Below are 18,813 nucleotides of genomic sequence, written 5' to 3' on the forward strand. Positions count from 1 at the left end.
CTGCAGTTAGAGTTCCACAAAGGACTACCGCTGCTCGAGATAATGCGATTTAATGAAGCCCTGCTTGGAACTCATAGCCTCTCGCAATGATATTTTCTTTAGCAATTTCGGCTCGAGACGTGATAAGTGAATGAACATGTTGGATTGACTTATACAGAGAGAGAGAGAGAGAGAGAGAGAGACACAGAGAGAGAGAGAGAGAGAGAGAGAGAGAAACACATTTGCACAATTCCACCCTTACCCTGAATGTAGCTAATCAACCAAGGCATGTTTGGTGTGTGAAGTCGGCTTCTTCAATTTTGCACTGGAAACTGGCGGCACAAAGCGACTGGGCCCCTGACTGGGCCCCTGACTGGGCTCACACGTGTTTTTTTTATTATTATTATTATTATTATTATTATTATTATTATAATGGACAAGGCCACTGCTCGAGATTACTTTCTATATTAGAATCTAATATTAGGACAAAGAACTGACTACACATAATTTTATACATCGACCAATCACAGAGCCTCTAGCGCACACTCTCAACATATCAGATATGGGAAATATTGCACCACGATAGCAGAAACCATTCCCACGACAGATGTTAAATACTGCAAATCACAGTATTTACTTTATGATCTTGCATATTTACAAACCACTGGCAAAAAAACAGGTAAGGTACAGCGAGGCTTGGGTGGTATAATGGTAATCCTGTATACCGTGGTATTAAAAAATGTTGAGGGTCTCAAAATGTATCCAGTACATGAAGAAATAAGCTCATTCCCCTATGAAATAAATGGCACACTCGAGTGGGGAAATACAAGCCCACTGTATTAGCAAGTTCAGCGCCACGGCGTTTGACTGAAAGACCCCTCAGACCATTCGCTTGATCTTGCTCTCATGCGTGAGCCGGAGTTGTCTGGAACGCGGTGAGTGCTAGCTATCGTATCTAAGCCTAGGAGTCCAAACATGGCAGAACGTCTCAACACCAGTCGCTCCACTTTGGAGCGAGCGAGAGAGAGAGAGAGAAAGAGAAAGAGAGACAGTGCGAGAGAGAGAGACAGTGCGAGAGAGTGCAAGAGAGAGAGAGAGTGCGAGACAGAGAGAGAGAGCCAGTGCGAGAGCCAGCCAGTGCGAGTGAGCCAGTGCGAGAGAGAGAGAGTGCGAGAGAGAGAGAGAGACAGTGCGAGACAGTGCAAGACAGAGAGAGAGAGAGAGCCAGTGCGAGAGCGAGCCAGTGTGAGAGAGAGAGAGAGAGCGAGAGAGAGAGCGAGCCAGTCCGAGAGAGAGCCAGTGCGAGAGAGAGAGAGAGCGCGAGAGAGAGAGAGAGCGCGAGAGAGAGAGAGAGAGCGAGCGAGCGAGCGAGCCAGTGCGAGAGAGAGAGAGAGAGAGAGCGCGCGCGCGCGAGAGAGAGAGCGCGAGACAGAGCGAGAGAGAGAGACAGAGCGAGAGAGAGAGAGAGACAGAGCGAGAGAGACAGTGCGAGACAGTGCGAGAGAGTGCAAGAGAGAGAGAGAGAGAGAAAGAGACAGTGCGAGACAGGAGGAGGAAGCGTGGAAGAGAGAGACAGTGCGCGAGAGGGAGAGAGCGACAGGAGGAGGAAGCGTGGAAGAGAGAGACAGTGCGCGAGAGGGAGAGAGCGACAGGAGGAGGGAGCGTGGAAGAGAGAGACAGTGCGCGAGAGGGAGAGAGCGACAGGAGGAGGGAAGCGTGGAAGAGAGAGACAGTGCGCGAGAGGGAGAGAGCGACAGGAGGAGGGAAGCGTGGAAGAGAGAGACAGTGCGCGAGAGGGAGAGAGCGACAGGAGGAGGGAGCGTGGAAGAGAGAGAGTGCGCGAGAGGGAGAGAGCGACAGGAGGAGGGAGCGTGGAAGAGAGAGACAGTGCGCGAGAGGGAGAGAGCGACAGGAGGAGGGAGCGTGGAAGAGAGAGACAGTGCGCGAGAGGGAGAGAGCGACAGGAGGAGGGAGCGTGGAAGAGAGAGACAGTGCGCGAGAGAGAGAGAGCGACAGGAGGAGGGAAGCGTGGAAGAGAGAGACAGTGCGCGAGAGGGAGAGAGCGACAGGAGGAGGGAGCGTGGAAGAGAGAGAGTGCGCGAGAGGGAGAGAGCGACAGGAGGAGGGAAGCGTGGAAGAGAGAGACAGTGCGCGAGAGGGAGAGAGCGACAGGAGGAGGGAGCGTGGAAGAGAGAGACAGTGCGCGAGAGGGAGAGAGCGACAGGAGGAGGGAGCGTGGAAGAGAGAGACAGTGCGCGAGAGGGAGAGAGCGACAGGAGGAGGGAGCGTGGAAGAGAGAGACAGTGCGCGAGAGGGAGAGAGCGACAGGAGGAGGGAGCGTGGAAGAGAGAGACAGTGCGCGAGAGGGAGAGAGCGACAGGAGGAGGGAGCGTGGAAGAGAGAGACAGTGCGCGAGAGGGAGAGAGCGACAGGAGGAGGGAAGCGTGGAAGAGAGAGACAGTGCGCGAGAGGGAGAGAGCGACAGGAGGAGGGAGCGTGGAAGAGAGAGACAGTGCGCGAGAGGGAGAGAGCGACAGGAGGAGGGAGCGTGGAAGAGAGAGACAGTGCGCGAGAGGGAGAGAGCGACAGGAGGAGGGAAGCGTGGAAGAGAGAGACAGTGCGCGAGAGGGAGAGAGCGACAGGAGGAGGGAGCGTGGAAGAGAGAGACAGTGCGCGAGAGGGAGAGAGCGACAGGAGGAGGGAGCGTGGAAGAGAGAGACAGTGCGCGAGAGGGAGAGCGACAGGAGGAGGGAGCGTGGAAGAGAGAGACAGTGCGCGAGAGGGAGAGAGCGACAGGAGGAGGGAGCGTGGAAGAGAGAGACAGTGCGCGAGAGAGAGAGAGAGAGAGAGCGCGAGAGGGGAAATCTATGCAAAAGCCTCTTTACTGTATATAAATATATAATCACTGATATTCTGTCAGATGCTGTCTTGCTTTGGTCCGGTCACAAACCTCTACCTCAGAGTGACAAGAGCCCATGAAAGCTTCCCCAGTCCCAACCCACAACCCCCTTATGGGCAGCCCTGAGGAAATGTCTAGTTCTAGACACACACACACACACACACACACACACACACACACACACACACACACACACACACACACACACACACACACACAGTTAGCATCACGCTTTCGGAAGCAAATTATTCAGACCCTGCAGTGTGTATCGAAGCGCGTGTGTTTCACGTCCTCTGCCGCCACCAAAGCTCTAAGCAGGATTTTTGCTTTTTGGTGCAGAGAGTGGAGGTGTGTGTGTGTGTGTGTGTGTGTGTGTGTGTGTGTGTGTGTGTGTGTGTGTGTGCTGGCATGCGTGTGCGCGCATATGCGTGTTGACAGATTTCCATCTTAATCCGTATTTACCACCTTCTCCTGACTCTTAACATCAGCACCTTTCCAGGAGATCTCACACACACACACACACACACACACCTCGGGCCGCCCAGCCGTCATTCTGGTGGGAATCGGCCGCATTGATTTTTCGGCTATCAGGACACGACAGGCCGCTCAGGTCTACGCTTCCACACACACACACACACACACACACACACACACACACACACACACACACACACACACACACACACACACACACACACACACACACACACACCCCTTTATCTGAACTCCCACTCCTTTAACTCCGTTTCTCCTCGTGCTCCCACCACTACAATGACCGCTGCAGAACGCCTAGGAGTTCAATGACACTCTGTGAGGACCGCTGGGCCAATACTTCATTTCTGTGTGCAGCAAATATGGATTTGTTTAATATTAAATCTTTTCAAATGGAGTCTATTCATCACTGCAGTACACCACATACCATTACCATCTGATGAAAGAACCAATAGAATACAATTAAATCTCTGTACGTTAACTTACATTAAAACTTTTTTCCCCCCCAAATATATATATATATATATTAGTTTGCCATGTTCCACAAGTAACCGTTTCGTTAATATCTGCTGTGTGCATTTATTCTGGTGCATTCAAGCTAAAAATACAGGTATTTACTAAAGAAAAGTACAAAAAAAAAAATCAATAAATAATAATAATAATAATAATAATAATTATTATTATTATTATTATTATTATAATAGAGTGAATTTCTGATACCCCATACCTGTTCTAAATAAGGCCAGTGTAAAACTACTGCCTATTATCTGTGCTCTATTACCTGACTCTACAATGTGGTTACAGCAAATGTGTTTTACACATGTACACATACACAGCTGGGCGATATGGCTTTTTTTTTTATTGTATCGTGATACATGATATGCTTTTCTGCGCATATCGATGATCCTGTTAGTGCTTAATAAACACTGATCAACTGCAGGTTTCATTACAGTTTCCAAAAAAAAAAAAAAAAAAAAAAAAAAAAAATGTACCTGAATAGTATTTTTTAGTCTGTGAGCACAAGCATCACGATAAATATTGAGTATCGTGAAAAAAAAAGTCACGATGTAGGGCTGGGCGATATGGTAAAAATACTAAATCGCGATATTTTATGACTTTTCTTTTTCACGATACACAATATTTATCACAATACATGTAATTACAGACTAAACGCATTATTAGCAACAGATACTTAAAGTACTTCACAATACGATACAATATCGTCATATTGCCCAGCTCTATCGCGATTATCGTAGTATTTTCACCAACAATGCAACAGTGCAGAAATACAGCGCTGGCCCTCAGCCCACCACAAACACTGCACCTCAGCTCTCCCTTTATAACTCATATGCTCATATGCCCAGTTACTATTCAGTATGTACTCAGTACATATGCTAGACGTGTAGGGGGCGATCTGAGGATGGGCTCCTGATGTCTCAGGATACTGTCTCCACACTTTAAGGAGTGAAGAGAGAAAACAAAAAACCCGAAAATGACTTTGTACCAAGTATCAAAACGGCCTGAAAAAGAAGGAGAGAGGAAAAAAAAAAAAAAAAAAAGCAGCTCAGAGGGGATTTTCAGGACCAAGGCCAAGCAGCGATAAAGTGCATCTGGGGTTTCTGTAGGAGTTGCAACATTTGGCGAAAAATGATGGGGCACCGAAGACAACCATGAATAGTGAAACTGTTCTGCAGTCATATCAGCTCTGCAGATACACTTCTTCATGCCTCTAAACTATTTCAACTAAATAAATAAATATTAATAATGACAAAGTCTCAGGTCCCCCCCCCCCCCCCCCCCAAGCTTCAAACCTAAGGAACGCAGTGTTCGGAGGAAGGCTGACTTCTGGTATTAGTGCTAGCTTATGGAAGCTTTAATGTGATGGATCTTCATAAAAAGGCTCTTCTAAGCGTGATTTATGCAGGCAGGGCTGAAGTCTGAACAGCTGCGCTCGTTCGCATTGTGATCATTTCCAATACGGCACCAGCAGGCCACACATCTGTCCTGCTCTACCTTCCCTGAAAACACAGCTGGCCCTCATCCCTAACTCTCTCTCCGTCCACCTGCCCGTAGGTAGGGTCTCCTGCATTCCATTTTTAACAAACCTACAGTTTGAGGCTAACAAGGCTGAATAAAACTAACAAGAAGAAAACTTTCCCAGGTTTAGCCTCATGTGCGTATATATATATATATATATATATATATATATATATATATATATATATATATATATATATATATATATATATATATATATATATATGCATACACACACATACGAACGACATAAGCCTTAGTATGCTATATAAAACTTTACAGGAGAAGGCAAAAAAGATCGTAACTTTGAATGGAAGTCAATGTAAAATAAGAGCTTATTCTAAGTCATTCAGAGCCGTTCATCCAGCCGTTCATTGGTCCGTTCATCCAGAATTATTTACACAGCGAGCAGAGCGTGTAAAAAAAACTATCAATATCTATAACTATCTATTTCTATAACTATCTATATCACTATCTATATCTATCTATATCCATCATCTATATAACTATCTATATCTAACTACCTATATCCATCATCTATCTAACTAGCTATATCTATATCGCTATCTATATCTATCTAACTACCTATATCCATCATCTATCTAACTATCTACCTATATCTATCTAACTACCTATATCCATCATCTATCTAACTAGCTATATATATCTATATCGCTATCTATATCTATCTAACTACCTATATCCATCATCTATCTAACTATCTACCTATATCTATCTAACTACCTATATCCATCATCTATCTAACTATCTACCTATATCTATCTAACTACCTATATCCATCATCTATCTAACTATCTACCTATATCCATATCTAACTAGCTATATCCATATCTAACTAGCTATATCTATATCTATCTAACTAGCTATATCTATATCTATCTAACTAGCTATATCTATATCTATCTAACTAGCTATATCCATATCTAACTAGCTATATCCATCATCTATCTAACTATCTACCTATATCTATCTAACTACCTATATCCATCATCTATCTACCTATATCTATCTAACTACCTATATCCATCATCTATCTAACTATCTACCTATATCCATATCTAACTAGCTATATCTATATCTATCTAACTAGCTATATCCATATCTATCTAACTAGCTATATCCATATCTATCTAACTAGCTATATCCATATCTAACTAGCTATATCTATATCTATCTAACTAGCTATATCCATATCTATCTAACTAGCTATATCCATATCTATCTAACTAGCTATATCTATATCTAACTATTTATACCCATCTCTATATATCTAACTATCTATATCTAACTATCTATCTACATCTATCTAAATCTATATCTAACTAGCTATAACTATATCTATAACTGTCTATATCTAACTATCTATATCTATAACTATCTATATCTACCTATAACCATCTATAATTATCTATATCTATTAAACTATCTATATCTCTATAACTATCTCTATCTAACTATATCCATCTATCTGACTATCTATATCCATCTCTCCAACTATATCTATATCTCTATCTATCTATCTATCTATCTATCCATCTATATCTGTACATTTACATTTACGGCATTTAGCAGACACTCTTATCCAGAGCGACTTACAAAGTGCTTTGCTATTTACCCAAGAAAACCTCAGCTAGTTAGAATAGACTAATAATACAAAAGAAACCTCTAAGCTTTAGACATTACTAAACACAATACAATAAGGCGACCATAGAACTATTCGTCCAAGTACTCTCTGAAGAGGTGGGTCTTCAGTCTGCGTTTGAAGACAGCGAGCGACTCGGCCGTTCGGACACCCAGGGGAAGCTCGTTCCACCACTTTGGTGCCAGGACAGAAAAAAGCCTGGACGCTTGTCTTCCGCGGATTTTGAGGGATGGTGGGTCGAGCCGAGCCGTACTTGAAGCTCGAAGGGCTCTTGGTGCGGATCGGCTTTTGACCATTGCCATCAGATACGGAGGGGCTGGTCCGTTCTTGGCTTTGTAGGCCAGCGTCAGGGTTTTAAATCTGATGCGGGCAGCTACAGGAAGCCAGTGGAGAGAACGCAGCAGTGGAGTGACATGGCTAAATTTTGGGACATTGAAGACAACCCGTGCCGCTGCATTCTGGATGAGTTGCAGAAGAGAGTTGCAGTAGTCAAGTCTGGAAGTGACGAGAGACTGAACAAGCACCTGGGTGGCTTCTCTAGGGAGGAAGGGTCGAATTCTCCGGATGTTGTACAGAAGAAATCTGCAGGACCGAGTTACGTTTGCAACATGACTTGAGAACGATAACTGATCATCCATCACTACACCAAGGCTTCGGGCTTCAGTAGAGGGAGTGACCAGTGAGTTCTCAAAGGTGATGGCAAGATCGTTTCTTGGTCCAGCAGTTCCTGGGATGTACAGCAGTACATATGTACCTATCTATATCTATCTCTCCAACTACCCATCTCTCTATCTACCTATCTCATATTATATATCTATATATATAGCAGATGAGGACGTGGGTTTTTGAACTCACAACAGCCCAGAGCTCTAACCGCTGAGCACCACGGCCCAATACTTTTAGTTATTTATAAAATAGAATTAACGAGTAATAAGAAATAATCGACTGGACTTCAGCATTAATTGGCAGTATATCCTACCTAATTTGTAGGGTTGCATTATGTACCAGCCGACATCCGGCATTACCGAAACTGGACTGTGATATTTTTTTTTTTTTTTTTTTTTTAACACTGAGCTCTCGGTGGAAAAATTATGATTTCAATGGCAGGCGTTCCTTATTTACCTGCAGCAGGCAGCGCTCCTTAAAGATGTATCCGATGAGCTTGTCCAGGTGCATCAGACACTGGTGGTAACGGATATGGTGTGTAAGGACCGGGAGCATCATGGCATGCTACACACAGAGAGAACACAGAAGACACGGTGAAGAGAGGATCACAGTTACTGAACAGACAAATTGCAACAACCTCCAAAGAACAAGGCAGAACCACGGAGGTAGAAATCAATCAGCCAGTCATTATTTATTAAGAGCACTTCTGACAAAGGAAAAGATCAAAGAACGAGAGAGACAATCTGGGTGTCATCAGCGAGGGGGAGAGAAAAGGGACGATGACCGGGGGGAGGGCTGGAGGGAGAGGGAAAGTAAAAATAAATAAATAAATAAATAAATAAATAAAATGCCATTTTAAAAATCTCATTTCTTTTTTTATGAGTCAGACTAGGCTGTCAAGAATTTCATATTTTCATTAAAAGCAGTGTACGACCCAACTGTCTTCACATTTTGGGTCCCCTTAATCTCTAACAGCAGGTTAACAGTACAGAATTACCCCTCCTGCTTTCCTGCCTTTGGGCCTTCCGGCCTTCCTGCTTTGCGGGCCGTCCTGCTTTGCGGGGCCTTCGGGCCATCCTGCTTTGCGGGGCCTTCGGGCCGTCCTGCCTTCCTGCCTTGCGGGCCTTCCTGCCTTGCGGGCCTTGCGGGCCTTGCGGGCCTTGCGGGCCTTGCGGGCCTTGCGGCCTTGCGGGCCTTGCGGGCCTCCCTGCCTTCGGGGCCTCCCTGCCTTCCGATGTAATTGAAGGTCAAGAAAATTAGTAACACTCAGTAACTCAGTAACACTCCCTTTAGCAGAGCTACGTGTAAACACTGTTTTGTAGCTAAAGGTCCTCTGGTGTTCCTGTAGCTGGATTTTCTTCTGAGTCGTCTTGGCAGGAGGCCTCTAGATCACAGATTCTGATGATTCTCGGCAGGTTGTCCTGGTGTTGGATTTAAGATATGTTTCGGTTCATGATGCGGTTGTAGAAGTCCTTCGGTCTTTCTGTTTGACGTTCCTGGTCCAGGATTCCCGTTTTTTTTTTTGGTTTCTTCCCTCCATCGCTGCAATACTGCCAGTTCAACTGGTGGCAACAAACCTCCAAATCCTGATGCTTCACCTTTACTGATTGTGGACCAAAAATCGATCCTTTGATTGTTACCAGTCCTTCTACAGTCCCTTAGACTTTTATATATGAGATGTTCTGTGGAAAACACAGAATGCTGAGTTTTTGTGACGAGGTTTCCTTCCTATGACTCTTCCATGGATACTGCACAGTGGAACAGTGCACCACCCCCTCAACTCTTTCCATACAGGCAGTTTTCTAGGTCCCCCAGATCTCCTCTTCATCTCCACTACAGTTCCCCTGAACTGCCGTTTCTTATTTCCAGTCCGTGTGCTGTAGCAACCTCAAGCTGGAATCCCTTGGCTGGAATCTTCTTACAGCCTTACCCTGCTTTGTGGCCATTGCTGACTCATTAAGACAGCAATTCTAGTCTGAAATATCTTGATTCTACAGTGCTTAAATGTGTGTGTGTGTGTGTGTGTCAGAGCGTGTGTACCTGGCACACATCAGAGCGGATCCCAGTCTTCCAGAAGCCCTGGCTGCTGAGCTCCACTGTAACCTCCCTCCTCATAGAGTTCTTCTGCCTAATCTTCTGCAGAGCCTCCTGCAAATTATGTTACAGGTTATTAGCATGCACCGCACACACACACACACACACACACACACACACACACACACACACACAGGAAATGGCACCAAACAGTGCCAGAATATACTTAACACACAACTAATCAACGTCTAAACGTGGACAGCGTGATGCAGATCTCGCTAGGCAGGCGTGAGGGGTGAAAATCCCGACCTCAGTCCCCTCCAGAGTTCTCAAATTTATACTCACTGTTAGTGCAGGACTTCTCATGTTCCACAGGAACAATAATAATTAATAAATAAAGAAGGACCTTTCTTGGTTTTAAGCAGGGCTGAACCTTCATTGTTTTTCTGTCCTCCCTTATTTTTAAGGCCCAATAAAGCCAAGACAAGTCAACCATTGCTGAACCATTATTTTTTTCTCTGTAAGCCCTTATTTTTAAGGGTCCATTATGTTTCCTAGAAACAAACGAAGACCAATCAGGTTCCAATGGAGAGCAGGGGAAAAGGGGGGGGGGATTTATGCAAGCCAGGAAAAAGTAAGAATCAGCCATGGTTTACAAAGAATAATAAGGAAAACGCTTAAAGATTGACAGAGGTCATCATATTCGTGGGCCGTGAGTGGAGAGGGTGCGAAACCCCAGCAGCACAACATTACTGCAAATCACACTTAACTCAAGCTTGTTAATCATTATTATTATTATTAAAAAATAATCTAAAAAAATACATGACCATCCAAAAAAAGGATGATGATAATAATAATAAGTAAAATATGGCACACTGTTTTCATACTGTCCTCCCCCAGAATTTGTCCCATTTCCTCCAGCACGGGTAGTTGAGCAGTACTTCCCAATAGCAATAACCATCCCACTTAGATTTCCAATTTATGAACTACGCGTCATACATGATGGAAATAAGCGGCATGAAAAAATAAAAATTGCAGATTTATACCCCCCCCACAAAAAAAAAATATGAAGGAAAAAAAAATTGTCATTAAATAAATAAATAAACAATAATAATAAAAGTACAAATTACCCAGATAGTCGTAAAGGGGAAAAGCCATCCCTTGCACGTCACGACACGGGAAAGCTGACAACTATCAGGCTACTCTCAGCTAGCAAGCTGCCAATACATATGAGCGGTTTCACACAGGCCGCTCGAATGCCATAACCTGGGATCTGGAGGAACAGCGCTACCTACTGGGGGAAACAGGGGATGAACTGAACTTTGTCATTTATCCCCCCCAAAAAATTAAATAAATAAATAAATAATTTCTAGGACACAACTGTCTGGTCAGCCCGTCTGTTGCCATGCTAGAGCCAGACGCTGCACTGATTGGTAATTCCCCCAAATAAATCAAAGACAAATAAACAAACAGATTTTGACTTGCAAGTCACTGCAAGTTATACACATGTTCACATTACTAAAACCATCTGAATTCACTTCTTTTTTTATTTCTAAATAAATAAGGCGCACAAATGAATCACGGTGCACTTATAAAACGGCCATTGCTGTAACCTCGGCAACCAAAAGCTCACCTTTGGGCGCTTTGGGAGCAGCAGTGCCAGAAGGGTAGAGCTGAATGGAGTAGAGCTAATAGAAAGACAGAAGCTCTTTAATGCTTGGGTAGAAATGAATCCGACTGCACCAATAAACAAACATCAGCAGAAAGGCCGGGGTGGAAAGAAGGCCTCGAGAAGACGAGGAGCAGCAGGGCCTGTAAAGCGGCTAATTGGACGATTGTGATGGCAGCGGGCTGTCAGCGCGGCGGATGATTGGTTTAGATGTGGGAGAGGAGGACCAATCGGGGCGGACGTGCGCGAAAGCGGTCGTCTGTCTATTAGGACTGGAGATGGACGCGCCGCGCGCACACACACACACACACACACACACACACACACACACACACACACACACACGGTTGCTATCAAGCCGTGAGGAATTAAAAGTGAGTGTGTGTGTATGCGAGTGTGTGTGTGGCATTTTGCGGTCTTTCTTTTGAAAGGGAAACTCTGTGGTTTGTGTTCCTGTCATCACTTGTTTGCTTTGTCTAACAGAGAAGTTTTCTTATCCGGCAAATAAATAAATAAATAAATAAATAAATAAATAAGGCTGAATATGGGGTTCCTAAAAATGCCGCCATCGTTAGTGTAAGTGAGTTCACGCGCCTGCGCTCCGTACCTACGGCCAAAGTCACCAACCTGAACGTAACTTTCCTAGTTAAATTCAGGTAAATCAACAGAGCAAGCAACAGCAAGCCTTCGACGCGATACCCCAACACGAGCTGAAACAAGTACAGCCAGGCCCATAAGTTTTTGGACAGTGCTAATATTTTGACTTTGACACCTTCCAAAATACCAAAGCACTACCCTTTCAGAAAGTGCAGCTCAAAAATAACTATATAAAAATAACAATTCTATCTATATATATATATATATATATATATATATATATATATATATAGATAGAATTGTTATTTTTATATATATATATATATATATATATATATATATATATATATATATATATATATATATATATATATATATAAACATAAGGAGCAGAGATGGACCAATCTGCATCTTACCGGCCAGTGATCGTCATCCGATACCAATCGTCCGATACCAATTGAGGTAATGGTACTTGGTAATGCATTGTTAATAAATTAAAGTTTACTAAACAAAAATGTAACAAATTTATTTAAAAAAAAGTTTATTCAAATAATTCATTAAATAACATTTCAGGACATTTTTTTAAGCTTTTATTTTCTGGCAGAAGCTGAAACGACAGTAAAGAAAAAGGGAAAGAAGAGAGTTTTTGAGAGACGGGAGAAGTGATTATATATATATATATATATATATAAATCCTTAATTTTTTATTGATTTAAGGCCTCGCTAGACGGCCGCGCCTGTTCGAATGCAACATAGAAAAGATACCAATGCAAATCCAAAGGAGGGCCTACATCTTCTTCACTTCTTCTTCACCGAAGCCCAAAGTTAAAAGCATGAAGCCATTAACACCCTTTATTAAGTATTAAAGCATGTTCTTTTAGTCACGGCAGCCTTTTCTCACCTTAAACTTCTACATCAGGGCTCTTCCTCTCTACTTTATGCATTTTCATCTTCCTCCCTCCCTGCGTCTCTTTCAGAGTCTTTTTTTTTTTTTTTTTTTTTGGAGAACCCTTCTGTGCTTTCCTCTCCATCTCCCCCTCTCTCCCCCCCTCTCACTCAACCCTTCCCTCCCTCCCCATATCATTTCTCTCTCCCCCTCGGAGGAGATGTGTCATTCTCGGGCTGGCGCGAAAAAAGTCGGAGGGTCTAAATTACCCATGAGCGGCAGGATTGTGACACGGCGAGGAAATAAGAACAACAAAGGCATGAATAAATAACGCCGTCCCACTTTGAACCGCGCATCAAAGAGAAGCATCACAGAGAGGCGCGAGGGCTCCAGAGACGAACCTGCAACCGGCGCGCGTCTGCAGAGCTTCAGCGAACAGGAGTCTCCGAAATGAGTACAAGCTCCCGTCCCAGCACAGTCCCGCTAGAACGCCGGGGTGCAGAACGGAGGGAGGCTTAAACGCGCGGGACGCACCTGGCGCAGGGGCTTCCGAGCTGGAGGCGGGGTGACGATCTAACGTGACATTTGTCCCACTTTGCAAAAACTGGTATTACACGATTACATAAGCAGCATGCAAACGTTAAGACAGTCCTGAACGCTGTGGTCCCCCAAAAAAAAAGACAAGACGGAGATCATGGGACACATTCCCCTTCTATATAAGTGTCCCAATTTCATGCATTAAAGCACTGCCTTTAGAAAAAGCTTGATTCTGAACTGCGACCAATAACCCTTGGAAAAGCAGGCTCCAAAAAACAGGTCAATAATGACATCAATTGCTGGCATCTGGTGGCCCTGCTGACGCCAGCCACCCTTGCCAGCGCACAGCCTCACGGAGACTGCTGGCCTCCTGAAGGCCGCACGTGGTAATTGGCCTTTTCGTAACGGGGGGATCCTGAAGCAACAGTGTGTGCCGCTGAGATACAGCCTTGCCAAGCCTGATTCCTCTATGGGCTCAGCCCGACACCCATCGCCCATCACCTCGCTGCAGCGTAGACACAAAGCGTGCACGGCTCCGGCGCGTGGAGGGCAAATGCCAGCAGGATCGCCAAGTAGTCCTGCGGTAATAACACATGCATTTGGTGATGACCATGAAACGCTCAGAAAAGCCTATTTTGGAGTAATTCATCATGCTTAGGTCAGCGATACTCCACTAATACCCCTTTACAAGTTACAGAATACCCAACGTGTGGGCTTGGGACCCTTCATCACTGACCACTCAAGAGCCTGCAGTGTACTAGTAACGCAATTGCCCATCGAAGCGAGGTGGGGTGAGGCGCTCGAGTTTACCACTTGCATTTATGACTAAAAAAAAAAAAACTCTGAAACATACAGCTGTGCGTTTACGAGGACTGTCCGGCGCTCCATAAACTCAAAGCCCATAACAGCCCATCGTTCATTCTGCAACGGCCAGAATCTCGACTTCAGAAAGAAGAAGGATTTCCACTCGCATCTCGCTCAAGGAACCCAGCACTTCAAACAAACTGAAAATGAAATTCAGATCACCTCCTCCGCCCGAGTCAGAAGAATCAAGAGCATCTAGTGGTTCCATCCATGCAGCAGTTCATTATCCTATCCATCCATCCAAAACCGCCTCAGACCTTTAAGATCAGGTGATGGAGAGTTATCGCTGAATAAGATACGGCATGTCGCTATTGCCAGAAGCAGAGATTAGCATCGGCCAGGCTGCCAACGTAGCTCAAGGAGGAGAACGCAACATCAGATTAAGGCCAATCCATTGCATTTGGTGACCTGGAGGTAGAGCTGGGCAATATGACGAGATTTTATCGTATCGTGATCAATTTTGTAATCGGATATCGGCTAACAGCACATTCCATTACAAGGAGTGGAATGAGTCTTGTTTTATTTGATGAAGTGCAGCATATTTTGAGTATAATCACAGTACTCGGCTCTGTTCCGATGCAGATACATGGACTTTGCGTATCGGCCGATACCCGATACCGATCCGATACCATTGAGAGACCTAATTGACATAATCAGTACTTTCCTAGCAAATAACCACCGATATTAATGAAACCCAATTTCAGTTTATTAGTATTATTATATTTAAATATAATAATAGTGCTTATATACTTTTATTCAGAAGTCCCAAGTATATGAGACTAAAGAGAAGCTAGCAGCTCCTCCCTTCTCGGTTCTCCTAATATGGAAGACGAGCTGGATGACTACACTTGCTGTTTGCGATGATATATGCGTATGATGGCTGTAGGTTTCTCTGATTCGGAGTTATGAAGCCTAGAATATCAGCTGTTACGTAAAAATGTTGAAAAATCGTAATTAGTGATTAGTGATTTTTTTTACTAGAGGCAGGGCAAGGTGGAGCACCGTGAAGTGTATGAAGTCAGTTATGACTGCGGTCACAAACGTGAGGAAAGTCAGAGTGAGAAAAGCCCACAATGCTTGCCTCATGCTTTCAGCAGGCAGAGAACAAAGGATGTCCTCAAACACTGATGCTAACATACTTGCCAGCGGTGAAAAGGAGGGAACGTTTGCATTGTAGTGGCTCTGAGCAAACGTAGCTCTCCTGAAAGCACACAAGCAAGTGCTCACACAGAAACCACAGTTTAACAGGATGTCATTGGAGTCTATGACGACCTCAGGGCTGCAAATTTAAGATTAGCCACTATTATCTAACTAGCATTAGATGATTGTGAGGACCACGACAGTGCACATTATTAAAAGACCTTAGTCCCTATTTCAGACCGCGACCCAGCCTACAAGCTCTAGCTGCTTCCCAAATCGATGGCAGAACAGCTTGCTCTATCTACCGAGAGACAGGGAAGCACATTCAGTCTGCAACACATCTGCAAACAGTATTGCCAAGGACCAATCACGAACCGGTCGTTTCATCCTCCTATGCGTTCTCTCTCATTTCTGGACATGTTGGGAGATATCTGAGTGCACTGGTGTCTGATCAAATATTGCATATAAACGCATCCAGCTCATGAACTTCGAGATATCCGAGATATACGTTAGGAGTGTTACGACTAATCGACTTAGAAGACTAAAATTGACGACCAAATTGCTTGCGCTAATTAGGAATGACAGTGTGAACCACGGATTAACTGCCAAAGTTTACCCATAACAGTGTTATGACGTTAGCAACGTCCTAACTGCTCCGGCCAAACCACTGGCTATGTCTTAACCGCTCCAGGCCAAAACGCTGGCTACTCCTTAACCGCTCCAGGCAAAACGCTGGCTACTCCTTAACCGCTCCAGGCCAAAACGTGTGGCTACTCCTTAAACGCTACAGGCCAAAACGTGTGGCTACTCCTTAACCGCTCCAGGCCAAAACACTGGCTATGTCTTAACCGCTCCAGGCCAAAACACTGGCTATGTCTTAACCGCTTCAGGTTAAAACACTGGCTATGTCTTAACCGCTTCAGGTTAAAACACTGGCTATGTCTTAACCGCTTCAGGTTAAAACACTGGCTATGTCTTAACCGCTTCAGGTTAAAACACTGGCTATGTCTTAACCGCTCCAGGCCAAAACACTGGCTATGTCTTAACCGCTTCAGGTTAAAACACTGGCTATGTCTTAACCGCTCCAGGCCAAAACACTGGCTATGTCTTAACCGCTTCAGGTTAAAACACTGGCTATGTCTTAACCGCTCCAGGCCAAAACGTGTGGCTACTCCTTAACCGCTCCAGGCCAAAACACTGGCTATGTCTTAACCGCTCCAGGCCAAAACACTGGCTATGTCTTAACCGCTTCAGGTTAAAACACTGGCTATGTCTTAACCGCTCCAGGCCAAAACGTGTGGCTACTCCTTAACCGCTCCAGGCCAAAACACTGGCTATGTCTTAACCGCTCCAGGCCAAAACACTGGCTATGTCTTAACCGCTTCAGGTTAAAACACTGGCTATGTCTTAACCGCTTCAGGTTAAAACACTGGCTATGTCTTAACCGCTCCAGGCCAAAACACTGGCTATGTCTTAACCGCTCCAGGTTAAAACACTGGCTATGTCTTAACCGCTCCAGGCCAAAACACTGGCTATGTCTTAACCGCTTCAGGTTAAAACACTGGCTATGTCTTAACCGCTCCAGGCCAAAACGTGTGGCTACTCCTTAACCGCTCCAGGCCAAAACACTGGCTATGTCTTAACCGCTCCAGGCCAAAACACTGGCTATGTCTTAACCGCTTCAGGTTAAAACACTGGCTATGTCTTAACCGCTTCAGGTTAAAACACTGGCTATGTCTTAACCGCTTCAGGTTAAAACACTGGCTATGTCTTAACCGCTTCAGGTTAAAACACTGGCTATGTCTTAACCGCTTCAGGTTAAAACACTGGCTATGTCTTAACCGCTTCAGGTTAAAACACTGGCTATGTCTTAACCGCTCCAGGCCAAAACACTGGCTATGTCTTAACCGCTTCAGGTTAAAACACTGGCTATGTCTTAACCGCTCCAGGCCAAAACACTGGCTATGTCTTAACCGCTTCAGGTTAAAACACTGGCTATGTCTTAACCGCTTCAGGTTAAAACACTGGCTATGTCTTAACCGCTTCAGGCAAAACGCTGGCTACTCCTTAAACGCGCCAGGCCAAAAGTTATCTAGGCATTTACTGCTTTACCTTACCTTAGCTAGAGGTTAACTACACCAGCTAATGTTAGTTGGGTTCAGAAACACTGAAATTATTATTAAATTGCCGGCACATGGGCCACGGAGGAGCATCTTTTATAGAGGACTAGAGCCATGTCTGCAACGTAGGAAATGCTGCCTACTTGGACGCCTTCTACTTAACAGCTGGAAATGCCCAAAGCTACTGACAACACAGCTAAACTGTCATATCTAGTAGTGAGCTGTCGCTACCATGGCAACATCAGGGTGCAGTGCAGACCTGCCTCATCACTACTCTGCCTTCTAAAACACTGACTGTGTGGGCAGCAAGGCATCAAGTGATCAAGTCAGCTGCCACTAGCCTCAGACACAGCCAACGAGTCTTCATCAGCGTCCAACTCCGTGATGGCTAGCAGCGTTTTCCTTAAGGATGAGGCCACTGTCTTTCCATCATGCAGAGAATTCAGTTAAAGACCATCCATTTCTGCTTCCCATCAGCCTGTGCCGCTCGTTGCGTACGGATGATTGTTGATGAGCGATCAGCACGCAGATATCCATCAAAGCCTCCAGCTTGCAGTGGGACAGGGCTCATCCTGAGCCTGCCCTTACACCCGCCGATCTCCACAGCGTCTGGAGCTCCTCTATAGAGGCACAATCATTAAAAAGAGCGTATCCTCTCCTTTCCCAACAGTGCACAGCATGAAGGAATCAAAACACTTAATGGCACATGAAAGGCAGCTGGTGAAGCCATGAACGAACGTCCCAGCAAATCTACACTGGCCATCAGAATTCGGCATACCGAGCGCTTCCCTGCTAAATATTACGAGCATATACTGCCACTTCTGGCCCAAAGGACCAGCCTTCAGCACAGTCATCAAGGTAGCGCATCGTCTTATTCTTAACCACCGAGAGTCATTTTTCTTCCAGTATTAATAAAGCTCCTGGGCTCCCCCTACAGTCGGGAAGTGGACTTCACGCTCTGAGGCACCCCTAAAGAAAGACACGATTACATGCATTTCGGGACAAGCTGAAAAATACAGAACGGTCATGGAAAGTGAAAGAAGCATGCAGTACAGCACTATCGCCTACTACTGTCTGTACATCATAGCCGCCACACTCCCTATAACAAGGCAGTGGAGCATCACAGTGACTTTAAAGGGGTTACAGTAAGGTCAAAATGCTACATTCAGTGTTCACTGTGGGAGAGGGAAGGCCATCCTACACACTAAAAGCCAGTTGGGCCATCTTTGG

The 18,813-nt window shown here is 44.9% G+C and overlaps 1 protein-coding gene across 1 annotated transcript in view; it reads right to left on the minus strand.

Moving 5' to 3' along the window:
- drosha (drosha ribonuclease III) overlaps nt 1–18,813 on the minus strand; it is a 161,766-nt gene that overhangs the window by 117,247 nt on the left and 25,706 nt on the right. The window contains exons 15-16 of the mRNA XM_072667489.1: nt 9,777–9,884; nt 8,193–8,300 (exon numbers count right to left, since the gene is read on the minus strand). Of these exons, the coding sequence (XP_072523590.1) occupies nt 8,193–8,300; nt 9,777–9,884 (216 nt within the window). The remainder of the gene's footprint in view (nt 1–8,192; nt 8,301–9,776; nt 9,885–18,813) is intronic.

The sequence above is a fragment of the Salminus brasiliensis genome, chromosome 22, assembly GCF_030463535.1.
Source record: "Salminus brasiliensis chromosome 22, fSalBra1.hap2, whole genome shotgun sequence".
In the NCBI taxonomy this organism is placed as follows: domain Eukaryota; kingdom Metazoa; phylum Chordata; class Actinopteri; order Characiformes; family Bryconidae; genus Salminus; species Salminus brasiliensis.